Genomic DNA, 19,230 nt, shown 5'->3' with positions numbered 1-19,230 from the left:
TCTCTGATTGCCGTGACTATGACTGCCAAAACTGTGTTGAATAATAGTGGCAAGAGTGGACATCCTTGTCTTGTTCCTGATCTTAGAGGAAATGCTTTCAGTTTTTCACCATTGAGAATGATGTTGGCTGTGGGTTTGTTATATATGGCCTTTATTATGTTGAAGTAGGTTCCTTCTTTGTCCACTTTCTGGAGAGTTTTTTTCATAAGTCGGTGTTGAATTTTGTCAAAAGCTTTTTCTGCATCTATTGAGACGATCATATGTTTTTTCTTCTTCAGTTTGTTAATGTGTATCACATTGATTGATTTGCATATATTGAAGAATCCTTGCATCCCTGGGATAAATTCCACTTGATCATGGTGTATGATCCTTTTAATGTGTTTTTGGATTCTGTTTGATAGTATTTTGTTGACGATTTTTGCACTGTATTCATCAGTGATATTGGTCTGTAATTTTCTTTTTTTTAGTATCTTTGTCTGGTTTTGGTATCAGGGTGATGGTGGCTTCATAGAATGAATTTGAGAGTGTTCCTTCCTCTGCAATTTTTTGGAAGAGTTTGAGAAGGATGGGTGTTAGCTCTTCTCTAAATGTTTGATAGAATTCACCTCTGAAGACATCTGGTCGTGGACTTTTGTTTGTTGGAATATTTTTAATCACAGTTTCAATTTCATTACTTGTAATTGTTCTGTTCATATTTTCTATTTCTTCCTGGTTCAGTCTTGGAAAGTTATACCTTTCTAAGGATTTGTCCATTTCTTCCAGGTTTTCCATTTTATTGGCATATAGTTGCTTGTAGTAGTCTCCTATGATGCTTTGTATTTCTGTGGTGTCCATTGTAACTTCTCCTTTTTCATTTCTAATTTTATTGATTTGAGTCCTCTCCCTCTTTATCTTGATGAGTCTGGCTAAAGGTTTATCAGTTTTGTTTATCTTCTCAAAGAACCAGCTTTTAGTTTTATTGATCTTTGCTATTGTTTTTTTGTTTCTATTTCATTTATTTCTGCTCTGATCTTTATGATTTCTTTCCTTCCACTAACTTTGGGTTTTATTTGTTCTTCTTTCTCTAGTTCCTTTAGGTTTATGGTTAGATTGTTTATTTGAGATTTTTCTTGTTTCTTGAGGTAGGCTTGTATAGCTATAAACTTCCCTCTTAGAACTGCTTTTGCTGCATCTCATAGGTTTTGAATTGTCATGTTTCCTTGTCATTTGTCTCTAGGTATTTTTTGATTTTTTCTTTGATTTCTTCAGTGATCTCTTGGTTATTAAATAGTGTATTGTTTAGCCTCCATGTGTTTGTGTTATTTACATTTTTTCCCCTGTAATTGACTTCTAATCTCATAGCATTGTGGTTGGAAAAGATGCTTGTTATGATTTCAATTTTCTTAAATTCACCGAGGCTTGATTTGTGACCCATGATGTGATCTATCCTGGAGAATGTTCTGTGTTCACTTGAGAAGAAAGTGTAATCTGCTGTTTTTGGATAGAATGTCCTATAAAAATCAATTAAATATATCTAGTCTGTTATGTCAGTTAAAGCTTGTATTTCCTTATTAAATTTCTGTCTCGATGATCTGTCCATTGGTGTAAGTGAGGTGTTAAAGTCCCCTACTATAATTGTGTTACTGTCGATTTTCTCTCTTATAGATGTTAGCAGTTGCCTTATCTATTGAGATGCTCCTATGTTGGGTGCATATATATTTATAATTGTTATATCTTCTTGGATTGATCCCTTGATCATTATGTAGTGTCCTTCCTTTTCTCTTGTAACATTCTTTATTTTAAAGTCTATTTTATCTGATATGAAAGTTGCTACTCCAGCATTCTTTTGATTTCCATTTGCATGCAATATCTTTTTCCATCCACTCACATTGTCTGTATGTGTTCCTAGGTCTGAAGTGGGTCTCTTGTAGGCAGCATATATGGGTCTTGTTTTTGTCTCCATTCAGCAAGCCTGTGTCTTTTGGTTGGAGCATTTAATCCACTCACGTTTAAGGTAATTATCGATATGTATGTTCCTAATACCATTTTCTTAATTGTCATGGGTTTGTTTTTGTAGGTCCTTTTCTTCTCATGTGTTTCCCACTTAGAGAAGTTCTTTTAGCATTTGTTGTAGAGCTGGTTTGGTGGTTCTGAATTCTCTTATTAGCTTTTGCTTGTCTGTAAAGCTTTTGATTTCTCCATTGAATCTGAATGAGATCCTTGCCGAGTAGAGTAATCTGGGTTGTAGGTTCTTCCCTTTCATCTCTTTAAATATATTGTGCCACTCCATTCTGGCCTGTAGAGTTTCTGCTGAGAAATCAGCTGTTAACCTTATGGGAGTTCCCTTGTATGTTATTTGTCATTTTTCCCTTGTTGCTTTCAATAATTTTTCTTTGTCTTTAGTTTTTGCCAATTTGATTACTATGTGTCTCAGCATGTTTCTCCTTGGGTTTATCCTGCCTGGGACGCTCTGCGCTTCCTGGAATTGGGTGGCTATTTCCTTTCCCATGTTAGGGAAGTTTTCGACTATAATCTTTTCAAATATTTTCTCTGGTCCTTTCTCTCTCTCTTCTCCTCTGGAACCCCTATAATGCGAATGTTGTTATGTCTAATGTTGTCCCAGAGGTCTCTTAGGCTGTCTTCATTTCTTTTCATTCTTTTTTCTTTATTCTGTTCCACAGCAGTGAATTCCACCATTCTGTCTTCCAGGTTACTTATCTGTTCTTCTGCCTCAGTTATTCTGCTATTGATTCCTTCTTGTGTATTTTTCATTTCAGTTATTGTATTGTTCATCTCTGTTTGTTTGTTCTTTAATCCTTCTAGGTTTTTGTTAAACATTTCTTACATCTTCTCGATCTTTGCCTCCATTCTTTTTCCGAGGTCCTGGATCATCTTCACTATCATTATTCTGAATTCTTTTTCTGGAAGGTTGCCTATCTCCACTCCATTTAGTTGTTTTTCTGGGGTTTTTCTTGTTCCTTCATCTGGTACAAAGTCCTCTGCCTTTTCATTTTGTCTATCTTTCTATGTATGAGGTTTTCCTTCCACAGGGTGTGGAATTGTAGTTCTTCTTGCTTCTGCTGTCTGCCCTCTATTAAGAGAACTTCTGAAATCATATGCAGAGCCACAAAGTGAAGCCATTTGAACAATAATTGAAGAAGAGAAAATCAATGAGGATCATTATAGGATAAGGAATAATTTTAGTATCAAAAAATTTTTAAATAGACCTTAGAGGAGAAGTGGAAAAATAGGTGAAACCGTCAAATAAATACCCTCTTTATGATCACATGGTGATAGCTATCTAGAAGTGAAGATAATATACTAGTGTATAATTTTTGCCAAAAATTTTAGCTCCCCAGTGGAAACTTGATTCATTATAAGAATTATAACATAGTTGAGATTATTTATCTAAATTTTGTTAAATATAATTTGAAATGAAGTTATTATTTCTTTTTTCAAGTTAAAATTCTAGTGAAGTCATTTTTTCCACTGTTTGTTATTTAGTTTCAAGTAGATTCAGTTCAGATAGCCTTATTCTATTCAATGTGATAGTAAGAAAGCTAACTGTAGAGTTAAAAACTGAGTTGCAATCCAGTCTACTGTCTACTAGTTCCGTGCCTTTATGCGAGTTACTTAACATTTTATTATTCTCCTTAAAAAGGGATAATAATGGTCCCTAGTTTATAAAGTTATGAAGATTGAGCTAATACATGTGTCACTTAGGACAGTGCTTGGCACATATTACACATTCAAAAAAGTTACTTTTTGATATAGTAATTGTCTTCAGATATAGACAGTGAATATTACCATTATCTTGTCTTTGTTTTCAGTTTTTCTGAGCTCAATTTTTGAGACGCCTGAGGCCTGTAGAACCTCATTTTCAGTTTTCAAAATCAGTGCTTTACCAAAAGGCTAGAAATTAAGTGGGGGGAACAAAAACAAACCAAAAGTGTCCTCTGAGTCTGTGATAAAATGATAGTAAACTGTATATAAATAAACTTTTATTTTCATCTCTGAAAATAATTCAGGAGCTTCCTGAATCTTAAATTGATATCTTAAATTACTTTTAATATTCTCAGGCACATATCTGGCTCAGACCTTTTTCTCAGTGCAAGTTATATCTATAACCATTATTGTGACTGCAAAGACCAACATTATTACCTTTCTGGAGACAAAATCAACGACGTCATCTGCCTTCCAGTGGAAAGAGTACTTCGTGATGTACCGGTGTTGGCCTGCCAGGACAGAGTACTCAGAGTTTTACAGGTTGCTGTTATTTGCATTTTTATAGTTTTTCATAATTTAGGTAAAAAAATATTGCCGAACAGTGTATACTTGAGATAAATTACTTTACTGACTACTACCACTTTAAATATCTTAAAATTATATCTTGAAAAATTTTTTTATATTTTAATTAACAAACTTTTATTTTTTTTCCTTGAGGCGAATGTGTAGAAATCTTTGACAAGTTTTTAGAGAGGCATATATGGAAGAAAGGACACTTTTCCCCCCACACATAATATGTGAGTTAGTACAATAAGAATCTAATGCCTTTGCTATAGGGAACCCTTCCTAGCTTTTCCTTTTTTTTTTTTTTTTTTTTTTGGCGGTACGCGGGCCTCTCACCTCTCACTGTTGTGGCCTCTCCCATTGCGGAGCACAGGCTCCGGACGCACAGGCTCAGCGGCCATGGCTCACGGGCCTAGGCACTCTGTGGCATGTGGGATCTTCCCAGACCGGGGCATGAACCCGTGTCCCCTGCATCGGCAGGCGGACTCTCAACCACTGCACCACCAGGGAAGCCCCCCCCCACCTTTTTTTTTTATTTCTTCTATCACTCTCCCCTCTCCCAAAAAATCAAATTAAAGGAGGAAACTGGGTTGGGGAGAGGGTGTTAGGCTTTAACAGGAGAGAGTTGAGATCAGGGTTGTATCATTTGAATTTACCCAGCATTTATGACAGTATGTTGAACAGAATAAGCACTCAGTAAATATTTGAAAAAGCATCTACTATCTTTATATTTCTATTAAAAACCATGATTGGCTAAAACAACTACTTAAGGCCATTCTTATTAGTAGTACTAGTTACAACTATCTTCTTGAAAGTGACTTTTTTTTTTTTTTGGCCGCACCACACGGCTTGCGGGATCTTAGTTCCCAGACCAGGGATTGAACCCAGACCCTTAGCAGTGAAAGCACTGAGTCCTAACCACTGGACCAGCAGGGACTTCCGAAAGTGACTTTCAATAAAATAGACATACCCTCTTTCTCTTTCTCTCTCTCTCTCTCTCTCTCTCTCTTTCTCTCTCTCTCTCTCTCTCACACACACACACACACACACACACACACACACACACACCCATAAAACAAAGTTTAGATGTAAATAACATATAACAAGTGGATTAATTGGATCAAAATTTAGGATGATAGTGCAGTTGAACAAAAAGTCTAGCTGTTTATTCTGTGCCACCAAAGGCTATCTCACTCTTTGGAATTTCATAGTTAGATGGCTTGTCTCGGCACCATCCCTTTTATAGAAGAAATCAAGTGGTTCTATGAAGTTCTTTTTTTTTTTTCTCTATGGGGAATTAAAGTAATGTTCAAGGTTCACTCTAGGGGGGTGAACGATTAATTTCTCCCCTAGCCTATGCTCAAATATGAGTTGTTTGAATAAGGCTTTTAACGAGTTGGCTCACACCCATTTAGAAATTGATCTGGCTGAATTCTAGGATTCTGCTTTGTTTAACAAGAGATCCATATGCTAATTGTAAAAAAAAAAAATCACTAAGTATTTGTGCAAAGTAAAAAGTTGAAGTCTTTCCTCTGCCCTGCACACTTTTCCCCTACTCTCTGTCTTTGTAGGCAATCCGTTACCCCAAAGGTAGCCTTTTTAAAAAAACAGTTTTATGTGTATTCTTTTGTGTTTATATAGTTACATGTAGATATCTGTGAATTTTTAATGTTTTTCTAAATAAAATATAAAGCATATGGCTCTTATATATTCTATATATATTTAAAAATTTTAAACAATAATGGTATACCAGATTTACTGTAATTTTGCCAATGTTTTTTATTGAGTGATTTATCATATTTTTTCTATGTGAATTTAATACTTCTACCTCATTCTTTAACAGCTTCACAAATACTATTCACAAATATTATGCAAATACTATGCATTATAAGTGACAAAATTGAGAAAAAGACAAATAAAAGGATTTAACTGTTTTCTTATCTAAAAAGCAGGTCATTCTGCCTCTTACTAGAGTGGGTTTCCGAAATACCCAATGGCAAGGCCAGAGTTTTCTGAGTCTGTTTGAATGTGCTCTAAGTTAAAGCCCTTGAGTTAGAGAGGACAGAAGAAACAACTTGTTCATGGAAAGCTTTGATAGGGAAATTTACCAGTGTCAAGTTTTCAGGCAAACAAAGTACCTAAAGTGAAAAGTATACAAAGTGGAGAATATTTGAAATATTTATTTCCTCACTCTTTATATTTTATATATGTATATTTTTATTATAAAATGAGTCGACATGTGCAGAATTGCCAACAAATAGAAGTTAATATTCACAATCTAGTTTTTTTCAGTAGTTTTATTAACCAGGGTTCTTTATATGAATATTGATATTATTTATGAATACCTATATTATTTTAAATTTGTCTTCTGTTTTAGTTTTAAAATACTTGTTCTCCTTCAGGGATCTGATGTGATGTATGAAATTGAAGTTCCTGGCCCACCTACTGTTTTAGCCCTACACAATGGAAATGGCGGTAATCAGGGCTTTATTTTTGACAATCAAATAAGGGAGTGAGTTACGTTATTTAAGTTTAGATATTTCAGGGTTTTTAATCATTTAACTATATATTAAGTGAAAATGGGAAATTGTAGGAAGAACATGAACTGGAATAGAGACAATTGTCTTCTAACTTGCCAGTTGCTAACAGTAATGTGTTACTGAACTTTAATTTTTTAGTTTCCTCATCTTAAAATTAGTTGATGAGGAAAGGTCTTATCTCTTATGGTTATACATTCTGTGAATGTATAACCATCCTTCTAAATTAAGTAAATTAATTAAAATCTGTCTTCTCATTTAATATTTTAAATGAGATTTTTACATGAAAGACAATACATTTGAAAATATTTCAATTTTAAAGAAATAGTGTGAGTTGTGGGGTAAATATAATATGTTGACTTTAAATATAACTAGGTGACTCTGGAGAAGACCTTTTGTTTGGAACGTCAGATGGAAAACTTGGGCTTATTCAGATCACTACATCCAAACCAATACACAAGTGGGAAATTCGAAATGAGAAAAAGAGGGGAGGTATTTTTTATTTATTTATTTATTTATTTATTTATGGCTGCGTTGGGTCTTCATTGCTGCACGTGGGCTTTCTCTAGTTGTGGCGAGCGGGGGCTATTCTTTGTTGCGGTGTGCGGGCTTCTCATTGTGGTGGCTTCTCTTGTTGCGGAGCACGGTCTCTAGGTGCACGCGCTTCAGTAGTTGTGGCACGTGGGCTCAGTAGTAGTGGTTCATGGGCTCTAGAGCGCAGGCTTAGTAGTTGTGACACATTGGCTTAGTTGCTCCGTGGCATGTGGCATCTTCCTGGACCAGGGCTCAAACCCGTATCCCCTGCATTGGCAGGCGGATTCTTAACCACTGCACCACCCGGGAAGTTGGGAGGTATGTTTTTGATGTAATTCAGATTCTGAATTTCAGTGATTTTTAAATAAAATATACTGGGAATTTCCTGGTGATTCAATGGTTAGGACTCTGTGCTTTCACTTCCAAGGGTGTGGGTTCGATAGATAGATAGATAAATAGGTCAACCTACATTATATAGTTCATTCTGTTTTATATATTCATAATGTATAGCAGACTTAGCAATTTACAGAGCCGCCTCAGGTTTATTTACTCTTTGTTTATTTAGCAGGTCTATCATACTTTTGCCATAATTTTTAAAGTAAGATATGCTAATAGTAAATTGGGGTGGATAGGCTTTATGCACTAACGTCTATCTATAACATTAACCTATGCTCAAATCCATTTTTCGTTTTTTGCTGTAGGGAATTAATTGGAATTTGGGAGTACTTGGTATGAGGCAAAGAAGTGCAGTCGGGTCAGGGAATATTCCTTTTTTCTAAGGAATTTACACCTTTCTAAGGGGAATTTATATCTGACTTGGTAGGTTTGGATGGCTGTTTATAAGTACAGCATGAGATCTGATTGACAAGAAAACGTGTTAACAATGTATAAGATTTAGGGGAAAAGAATGTCCAGGAAGAGGAAAAAATAAAGGCAGAGGACTTGAGGCAGAGGTAAACTCGATTCATTTGAGGAGAAGAAGGAAGACCAGTGTGGCTAAATACGTTTGTATGGCATGAGATGAAGTCACAGAGGTAGAATAAGGCCAACTCACGTAGGTCCTCATGAGCCTTGGTAAAGGGGTTTGAATTTTAATCTAACTGTAGTGAGGAGTCATTGGAAAATTGTAAGTGGGGGTATGATATGATCTAATTTACCAAACTAAAACAAAAACACTCCGTGGAGAGTGGGTTTGTAGGGAAGCAGGTCAAAATTAGAGGCATGGTGTTCAATTGGGAAGTTATTGTTATAGTTGTTTTGTTTTGGTTTTTTTAAATTTTTATTTATTTATTTATTTGTTTTTTTATATTTGCCTGTGTTGGGTCTTTGTTGCTGCGCTCAGGCTTTCTCTAGTTGTGGCGAGCGGAGACTACTCTTTGTTGCGGTGCATGGGCTTCTCGTTGTGGCTTCTCTTGTTGTAGAGCACGGGCTCTAGGCGCGCGGGCTTCAGTAGTTGTGGCACATGGGCTCAGTAGTTGTGGCTTGCGGGCTCTAGAGCAGAGGCTCAGTAGTTGTGGCGCCTGGGCTTAGTTGCTCCGCGGCACGTGGGATCTTCCTGGCCCAGGGCTCAAACCCGTGTCCCCTGCTTCAGCAGGCGGATTCTTAACCACCGCGCCACCAGGGAAGCCCTATAGTTGTTTTAATTTACCCTAGTGTTTTTTTCCTACTCTGATTTGATATATATATTTTTTCATTCATACTTGGTATATTTTTTACTATAATATCAATTTTATTGATAACTTATCATTTACCTTTTTTAAAGGTATTTTGTGTATTGACAGCTTTGACATTGTGGGTGATGGGGTTAAAGATTTACTTGTTGGAAGAGATGATGGAATGGTGGAAGTGTATAGTTTTGATAATGCAAATGAGCCTGTTCTACGATTTGATCAGGTAAGTTCACTTTTAAAAAGACTATATATGCTTATTATTCATCAAACAATTATAGAGATGACTGACTTTGTGTTTTATTGAATGAAATATATTAAAATCTTGTGTTTGGCTTAAAATATCTCTGCTTTGACATTATCAAAATCTTCTCTAGACTACTCTTATGTTTGAATAAATGACTATTGCCCTCAAGCTGAACAATAAATTACTTTTTTATTTGATTTCTAAATACTGTATATCTAAATTATTATATGTATTACCTTAGTTTCTATAATGCATAATAGATTACAGGAGTAACATTTATATGTTTAGGTAGCATAAATGAGATTGTGTTGTTTTAAAGTAATCAGGTTTTAGGAATAAACTTCGTATTGTTAAGACAATATCAAAAATATCCTTAAGCAGAGAGGGAAAAGTAGCAATTTCACTTCTCCCCACCCAAGATCCACAGTATGAGAAGAAATACTAGATAAGAGTAATTTTTAGTTCACAAATTTTAAGTGTAATTAAGCTTGTTTATCCCAAGGTGCAGTCACATGGAGAAGCATTCTGGCATAAACTGAATCTTTCATTTTCATAAAGTGGTGTTCTCCTGTCCAGGGTTTCCCCATCCTGCCTCATGCATGATGTATTGAGGCTGTTTAACGACAGCAACAAAAAACCACAACTCAGTATGAACTTTTCTTTCTTTGTCTAATTTCTCTAATAGTGGTAAATTTCTCCCAGTACCTACTTTAATTGCATATCAGTAAATAACAGATGTTTTGGTACATAGATAAAGTGTATTATTATTTAGATAATATGGGGATAAAAACATTATACAACTTATTTTCTGGATTTATTTTGTACTTGTTCATCTTTCTTTGGTGCACAAAGTTACCTTGCTAATGATGCAAATAATAGTTTAGGCTTAAAAGTACATAATAATCCTGTGTTGGTGATCTCCCATTTTTTTATCATCAACCCCTGAGAAACTTTCCTATTTAGACCCCAAGTTTCCTCTTTGACTTCTATTCCAAACCCCGGTAATGACATAGCATGTCTCCCCTCTGCCAGGTGTGGCACTAAGAATTCCTGTCTTCCCAATCTTTCTTCTGTTTGTCTGATGATAGAGGTACTGCTTCCATGTTGTGTTAAGGCTGTGAATATGCTGCCTCATCTTGATTCATGACGTCACTCTCTTTATTGTTTTCCTAATCAGGAGAAGTCCTCTTATCTGACATAGTCTGGACTGATGGTTAATCAAAAGAGTTAAGGAGCAGATCATAAAAAGACAATATGTACATACCTTAAACATCACATTTTAATTTAAACTTATAAATATATATTTATTCACCAATATTTTGAGCAGTGACCAAGGTCTTTTCTTGTGAGTTCCCCTAATTGGCATTCCATGTTGTTACTTACATAAAGCATGTCTATACTATGTTGTCTATGATCTCCTGTGTTATGGTTCTATGACTTTTTTTTAAGGTGTAAGCTGAATTAACTAAATCTACAACTCCAAGACTTTTATAAAAAGGTACTTGAAGTACATAAGATAAATGAATTTCATTAAAATGTTGTATTGACAAAAAAAATGTAGAAATTAAGTTTTTAAATTTTTATAACTTTTTCTGAGTACATTAGGTTAAATAAGGTACTTCTAAGTGAGTGAAAGAGTAAGTTATAATTAATAGTCACTCAATAAACCACTCAGAAAGTGAGAATGTGTGTGACTCTTTTGACTCAGTAAAACATTCTTCTGTAGTCAGCTGGTTTCCAGTGTTTTGCTTTCAATAAATAGAAGGAGGACCTAATCAAGGTGTCAGATGATACATCATTAAACATTTTCAGTGGTAGATCAGATGATTTTAGGTATGTAACTTGGAAGATATTTAAACAATAGAGTGAACTTTCTACAACAAAATTTCTTTTAGCCTCATCAATATCTTTATGGGACTAAGCTCGATTAGTGCTTCTATCTATGAAAATGAAAAAAAGGAATAGGACTGATGTTGAACTCAGTCTCATTCTACCAATATATAATTAATACTCATTGTGGTACATGAATAATTTAGAAGGAAAAACTGTCCTATTGTCTCATGAGATACATTTCCTGTAGAATTTTGTTTTAGTGGTTAGTTATTAGTTAAAAATATAAAACATATATTTGTCGATCAATTGTGAAATACTAATAATTAGACAATAGAAATTTCTAATTCTTAGAGTTTTTTAATCACAGAAGATAAAAAAATTCTATTTCTTTTTTCTTGGTTGCAGAGAAGTATAAAAGAATTTCAAGCATATGAGTACATTACATTAAGATAAATACATGTGGGGGAAGTGGAGTGAAAATAGAAGTTTAGGGAACAATGTAAAATTTCCAGCTGTGAAAGAACGATTTGTTTTTTCAATTTTAAGTCAATTGTGTGTATAAATTTGTCTTGATATTTAGATTCATTGGGTATGATTGGGGTGTGATTATGTGACAGTTTTATTTTAAAATTATAATCTCTAAAACTTCCAGATATTACATTCTTTGTAACTATTTAAAGTGGTGATGAAAATCTGAAAGTCAGTTTAAAAATGTACATAGGGATGGATGCAGTTTTGTTTGTTTGTTTTTTCAGAATTAACTTTAGCGAGAACATGAACAAAAAAGTTTGAAGAATTCTAGTGTATATGAAATCCACTGGGACACTTGTTAAAAATGCACTTGTTGGGGAATTCCCTGGTGGTCCAGTGGTTAGGACTCTGCACTTCCCTTGCAGTGCGCACAGGTTCCATCCCTGGTCGGGGAGCTAAGATTCCTGCAAAATGTGCAGTGCGGCCAAAAAAAAAAAAGAAAAATAATGCACCTATGAACCTAACTTCATGCAAATGTATAATCAAACCTTTGTCACTTGAATCTCTCAGGTAATTAGCTCAGGAACAGCTAAGATAGCCTGATTTGCAGAATAGCTCAGAGGTTTGCCTCTTACAGGGAGGATGAAGAGAACTAGCTTTTTTAATGCTGGTGTCCATTCCCTGTACCTTCCCCTTTAGGACAATGGTTCTGGGCCTTGCCTGATAATAATTACCTGGCAGAGCTACTGGTCAAACTCATTAATGGGTTGCCAACACATTTTTTTTTAAATGAAAGAGAATAGATTAGAATATATCAGAGTGCAACACAAACCTTTTAAGTTATATCTGTTGTTGTGTATGTTCATGTGTGAATTATACCAGATTGCAATATGAAACTTATTGCTTGCTTTCCAAATCTCTTGAAAGCCACTGACCTAGAGTGCTTGTTAAAAATACAGATTCCTAGTTGACTCACCCAAATGATTATTGTCAGGCAAGTTTGGGAAGTATTGCTTAAAAGAGATATAAACCCTGAAGCATCTGAAAAACTTGGTCTCCATAGTAGCAAATTGTCTAAAATTTCCATGTAAGCTAGCGTCTTCTTTATTCTTCTAAAAAACTATTTGGAGAAAACACATGAGAGGTGGTCTGTGGAATTCAGGTAATAAACTAAATGTACTGAGAGTTTTGCTTATGTAATTTTTTTTTTTTTTTTTGGCCACGTGGCTTGTAGGATCCTAGTTTCCTGACAAGGGATGGAACCCAGGCCCCCTGCAGTGGAAGCATGGAGTCCTAACCACTGGACTGCCAGGGAATTCCTGCTTATGTCATTTTTTTAAAAAAAACTTATTTCTTTATATAAATAAATGATTTTGCTCATTAGATGATTACTGTAGCTGAGTGGTACACACAAATATATGAATCATTTTCAATCTTCTTTCCCCAAATTAAAAAGCACTGGAATTTTCAGCCATTTGTGTAGGATTTTCACCTTTCCAATCTCAGTGTCTATACATAATAAGTATTCAATAAATATATGTTGAATGTTGGGAGACAGCAAAATAAGTTTTGTGGCTTATTATTTCACATATCTGTGAAATTTTATTAATGACGTGCTTGATCTTAAATTTATTTTAGACGTTGTCTGAGAGTGTCACATCTATCCAGGGTGGTTGTGTAGGGAAAGATGGCTATGATGAAATCGTGGTATCCACATATTCAGGTAAGGTAAATGGTAATAGCTAGTTGAAGAAAGAATCAATAATAAAAAATATAAATTTAATAAATTGCTTTTGATGATTACTTTTTAAAATGTTTATTAGTAAGTCACTCTTACCTACAGCATTAAAAGCTCTAATGGTTAAAAAATAAGAAAGGAAGGAGTAGGTGTATTGATTTATAAAACAGTTAATATTTGAATAATACTTTTTAAAAGTACTTAGTATATCTCTAGCATCTTTGAAAATTAAACGATATCCTTTGGTTTAAAAAGAATATTTACTGAAATTTAGTTTGTTTTGTTACTGTGTACATTTCTTATAAAACTTGCTTGCTTTTGAGTAGGTCATTTTTGTATTCTCACAATAGTTATATGAGAGTTTAACTTTCCATGAAAATAATTTTTGAAAGACAACTTTTATTCATCAGCTGTTTTTTGCATTTGCCTAGAATGTGTTGACTTATTCCATACTTGAAAACTAAAACTTTAAATTAAGAAGTGAAAGATTTCCTTAATCGTAGTATTACAGTATTTCAGGCAAAACAAAAATGGTATCCAAAGTAATTTCTTTATGGTTTGAATATCTTCTAGCTTAATTTCTTTTGCGTTTTGTTTTGTCTTGTTGTTTGAAAAGGAATAAGTCCAAGACTAAGTGAGGTTGATGTTGGTGGACACAGGGGCATGTATCTTGGGTTTCTTTTAACACTAGCAGCACTTAATGGTGCACGATTGTAATTCATCTCTGCAGGCTGGGTTACAGGTCTGACAACAGAGCCTATTCATAAGGAAAGTGGACCAGGAGAAGAACTAAAAATTAATCAGGAGATGCAGAATAAAATTTCTTCGTTACGGTAATTTTGGATTTTTGTTTGCTTCTTTTTTTTTCATTTCATAAAGTGTGTGATTGTTGTTTTTTTCTTATTTATAAATGCAGTATATTTTATTGGAAGGAATTATACATTTAATTAGTTTATGACCTTTTTAAATAAAAGCTTATCAGTTTGAGAAAATTAGCAGTAAGTGCTGATTAATATTTTGGAGTTAGAAATACACTTTTTATATGTTTTATTCTATGTTGTTTTTTCCTTAGCTCAAGAATTGTATTTTTTCATTCATTTATTATAAACAGTTACAGTATTTTGTTTGTTTGTTTGTTTTCATAGACATTAGAAAGAAACCAACACAGATGGCTCTATTCCTTATTAATTCTCATGTTTACTGCTCTTGTGGACCCTTCTGAGTCTGTAACTTTGGTTTATAAGTTTTCTTACTGGAAATGAGTAATGTTGACTCTCTTAGACACAGGGATTGCTTTCATGACCTGTTCAATTTGACAAGTCCTGTGAAAATGGCCTCAAGGAAAATTGCCGCATACAATGAAGAAGTGGGAGTCGCTGAAACTTTTAATGACTATTCTCCTTACCCTAGCCCTTCAGCCCTCAGCCCTCAGGAGTGAGGGCTGATCCTTTTTTGGTGGTAGTTGATGGCTACAGAAGTTTTTGAGGCAACCAAGTGCCACAAGTACTAGTTCACTAAAGCCACACCACCAGTTCACCACAAACCAGTTCCCCAAAGTCACCAAGAGAGAAAGCTCTAATGTTCATGCAGCAAGGACACCAAGGAGAGTTAATGAACTACTATCTCATGTCCTCAGTACAATACCTCATATTTATAACCAAGTCAGCCCCCTCCTGATTCCACTGGAATGTACGTTCACGAGAAGCTTATGTCTATTTTGTTCATTCAGCACCCGGATCCTAAGTACATAGAGTCACTCAGTAAATATTTCTTGGGCGAATGAATCTTTTCTTTTCCTTCCAAGCGCCTTCCCAGACTTTTCCCCCTCAATTGGGGCTAGTAGCTAAACCTCATGTTGTTCTACCCTAGTTACTATTTACTTCATTTCCTTTCCCTTTAACTGGAGCAGCTCTAAGCAATGCCTGCACAGTTCAATCTCCAACACTTGGTAGAACTTCAGCTGTACCTCTGGCTCGTGATTATCCTTGTGGCCTCCAATATATTCATACTCAGCAGCCTTCTTATTTTGTCTTTTGCCCCTAATGTCTTACTGAAAGGTACATGTTTACTGATTTCACACGTTCTGTTTCTTCGTATTAAATCTAATATGTTCCTCTACCCCAGAACAATCAGTTTCTTTTCTGATTAGTGCTATATGTGACTGTAACCAGATTCATGTATTAGGATTGATTATTTGCAGCCTGCCTTGATTCTTACAATGCCTTATTAATATTGCTGGTGTGGGGCTGAGTAGATGTTTTAATTTTTAGATCAGAGTTAAATAATGTGGAACCATTAGGTCAGTCATAGAAGTAAAAATTTTGTTCCTATTAGTGTTATAGTTCTAACTCAACCAATAAAAATGCATTTTGCAGCAGTAAATGTCTCAGACTTTTGTAAATATTCTAAGGATCTCAAATGTTTATACTTATAGGTGACAAATTTGTATATATTTTCCTCTAGGAGTGAGTTGGAACATCTGCAATATAAGGTACTACAGGAAAGAGAGAAATATCAACAGTCTTCTCAATCAAGCAAAGCAAAATCAGCAGTACCTTCATTTAGTGTAAATGACAAGTTTACATTAAATAAAGATGATGCCAGCTACAGCCTTATCTTAGAGGTTCAGACGGCGATAGATAATGTCTTAATACAAGTAAGCAAAATGTCTAATTTCTTTGTTTTATGGCTGGATCTATTTTGCAAACAAGTCATATGCACTAATTATTATTGAACACTTTTAAACGGTGATTTTAAATGTTTATCTTAATCTTGCATTAGCTAATCAGTTGGCTCATAGATTATTTAAATTATGTCTTTATTTTTTATTTATCCCGTACATATTAAACAAAAGACCAATGGACTTAAGTTTCAGGAAGACCTAGAAAGGACATTAAAGATTTGTTCTCTGGTTAGCCTTTAGGAGAATCTTAACAGAGATGTGACTTAGAAAACTCCAGTATTTTATATCCTTATTAGAACCTTTTTTAAGCTCCAACTACTAAAATAATACAGCCTGCTCATTAACCATCAGTTTCTAGGTAGATAATCTCAAAAGGTGAAACTTAGGGATAATAATGTATAACTCCATTTATCAATGTATTTAATTCTTTTTTCTTTTTTTTATTATTAGTTTTTTTAAATTTTTATTTTACATTGGAGTATGGGTGCCTAACAATTATTTTTTCTTTAAATTGGAAGATATTCAGGGAGTGGAAAAGGATGATAGTAGGATGAATGGAAAATAAGCAAGATGGAAAACCCATCAGAAAATGAGAAAAGAATAAAGAGGAAGAAGACAAAGTTTTAAAAGATGTGGGGGAGAGATCAGATTATTAATTAAAACTTAGAGGCAGAAATGTCTCTCAGGTAATGCTAGCTCAAGGGCTACTGCATTGAACAACTCCAGAAGCACCATTCACACAGAACACAGTGCAACAGCATTGTCCTAGAAGCTACCTCTCTGGAGGAGACCAAAAATTATCCCCTTTCTGTGTTACAGGTGAAGTAAGAAATGATAAAAATGAACTGATATAGCAAGAATGGTCATATGATTATTTGCAGCCCATGGTAACATTTTTAGCACTGACAAAAAAAAGTAGGAAGAGTATACTTTAAAGAGAGTGATGAGAGATGAAATTCTGTGATCTGATTAATCCAAATTAGAAAAAAATAGGTCATTGTAATATAACTCTTATTCTTTATTATATTTATTTTCTAGAAGTGCATATTATCAAATACAAGTTAAGAGAGTTCATACTGTCAAATTTAGAGACAAACGTAAACTAGGGCTAAGGAGAACCCTTAGAGAAAATATGTGTTGTGAGAATTTTTAGTTTTTCATCTAAACCTTTTTTTTTTTTTAATATTGACTGTAGAGTGATGTTCCAATAGATTTACTAGATGTGGATAAAAATTCTGCTGTTGTCAGCTTTAGCAGCTGTGATTCTGAGGTGAGTAAAAATATAAAAAATTCTTCAAATGCTTTCATTTCCATTATGCCATTTTGTATAAAGCCTGTAAATGCTACTAGTGTTTGATGTTTCTTCTGTATTTCCTTTCATAACCCTTCCCTCAAAATCTGCTTCTACTCTCTTTCCCTATCCTCAGAAAATCCAGAAACTGGAGTGTTGTCCTAAATTCCTTCCTCTCTCTGATCTGTTAAATCCAGTTACAGTAGTTCCCTCTTTTTCTGCTGGAGATACATTCCAAGATCCCCAATGGATGCCTGAAATCAGAATAGTACGGAACCTCTGTATGATACGGTGTTTCTTTCAGCATCACTATTTTTGCACTTTGGAGCTGTTATTAAGTAAAACATGGGTTATTTGACACAAGCACTGCAATACCATGAAGGTTGGTCTATGTGATAACTGAGATGGTTCCTAAGTGGCTAACGGGCGGGTAGCATATACAGCATGAATATGGGATGATTCATGTCCCAGACAGGATGGAATGGGATGTCACAAGTTCTCATCACACTACTCAGAACGGTGTGCAATTTAAAACTTATGAATTGCTTATTTCTGCAATTTTCTGTTTAATATTTTCAGACCACAGTCGACTGTGGGTAACTGAAACCCTGAAAAGCGAAACCACAGATAAGGGGGGGTGCTGCTGTAGTCACTAATTTTTGTCATTTCTACCTCCTTGCTCTTCTACGTCTATTCTGCTTCATTTGCACTTCTGTTAATCTTCCAGGCCCTCATAATGCTTTTGCTTGAACTCCTCGTCTGCCAGTTTCTGTGCCTCCAGTATTGCCTGTCACCTCCAGGCTATGCTGTGCACTGCCACCAGAGAGGCCTTCCTAAAAGACAAACATCCCCGTGTCATTCCTTTTCTCAAAACCTTTTAAAGATTCCTTATTTCCTGAGCTGCATGTAGGTCAAGATTCCTCACTGTAGCATAAAAAACTTTCTGTAATTCAGCTCTTGATTACATCTCCAACTTAATCTCTCACCAGCTGCTACCTTCCCTCCCATGCACATGATTTCTGCCAAACTGAAGTTCTTAAAATTTCTTGAAAATGCTATACAGCTTCACACATTCCTACATTTAAACATGATCTGTTCCATCTGCCTGTCTTTCCTCACTTTTTCTTGTTGACTCTTGCTTAACCTTCATTCAACAGACATTTATTGAACACTTACTGTGTGCAAAGTACCTGGGATGAGACCATATCAGAGCTTTTGGACGTGCTTACTGTATCACTTCTTTCTGCATGGTACTGGCTGACTAGCAGTCTCAGAGCTTAGGTGTGGCTCCTGAAGAGAAGTTAGGGTTCAGAGAAGGTCTGGAGCAGCTGCATTGGAGAAGGCAAGCCAGAGCAGGAAATGGTGACTGGAGTTGGCATTAAAAAGGGAAGGATAGGGCTTCCCTGGTGGAAGGGTTCGTGCCCCAGTCTGGGAGGATCCCACATGCCGCGGAGCGGCTGGGCCCGTGAGCCATGGCCGCTTAGCCTGCGCGTCTGGAGCCTGTGCTCCGCGGCGAGAGAGGCCACAACAGTGAGAGGCCCGCGTACCGAAAAAAAAAAAAACAAAAACAAAAACAAAAAAAAAAAGGAAGGATAACAAGAGTAGATAAAGAACAAAGTTGATAGTTATATTAGGGAATAATTTTCAAAATAATTTCAGAGTAAGGCTTTTTTTTTTTTGATAAGAGATTTTATGGCAGTTGTATTATTTATCATATGTGCTTTGTCATCCCTGTTTGAGAATAAAACATAAAAGGATTAAGACCTACATTTTTATGATCATTTAAAAAATCAAGTTAGTATGAACTTCAGATCTTTAATTCCTAAGTTACAGTGAAAGATTAACCTGTTTATATCACTGCAGGATTCTTTGAAATGAGTATTTCATACTAATTTAAAACCTATTTTCTAGAATGATGGCTTAAAAAACAAATCTTATGGAGATTTCAAGTATATACAGA

The 19,230-nt window shown here is 35.1% G+C and overlaps 1 protein-coding gene across 1 annotated transcript in view; it reads left to right on the top strand.

Moving 5' to 3' along the window:
* The window catches only part of BBS7 (Bardet-Biedl syndrome 7), a gene marked incomplete at its 3' end in the record, with an annotated part of 41,966 nt that overhangs the window by 9,400 nt on the left and 13,336 nt on the right, over positions 1–19,230 (top strand). The window contains exons 5-12 of the mRNA XM_082653934.1: positions 4,059–4,245; positions 6,672–6,744; positions 7,182–7,298; positions 9,103–9,233; positions 13,197–13,281; positions 14,027–14,129; positions 15,760–15,952; positions 17,175–17,249. Of these exons, the coding sequence (XP_082510060.1) occupies positions 4,059–4,245; positions 6,672–6,744; positions 7,182–7,298; positions 9,103–9,233; positions 13,197–13,281; positions 14,027–14,129; positions 15,760–15,952; positions 17,175–17,249 (964 nt within the window). The remainder of the gene's footprint in view (positions 1–4,058; positions 4,246–6,671; positions 6,745–7,181; positions 7,299–9,102; positions 9,234–13,196; positions 13,282–14,026; positions 14,130–15,759; positions 15,953–17,174; positions 17,250–19,230) is intronic.

This window comes from Grampus griseus (assembly GCF_964374135.1).
Source record: "Grampus griseus genome assembly, chromosome: 4".
Taxonomy (NCBI): domain Eukaryota; kingdom Metazoa; phylum Chordata; class Mammalia; order Artiodactyla; family Delphinidae; genus Grampus; species Grampus griseus.
This window is presented reverse-complemented; position numbering and strand designations above follow the sequence as displayed.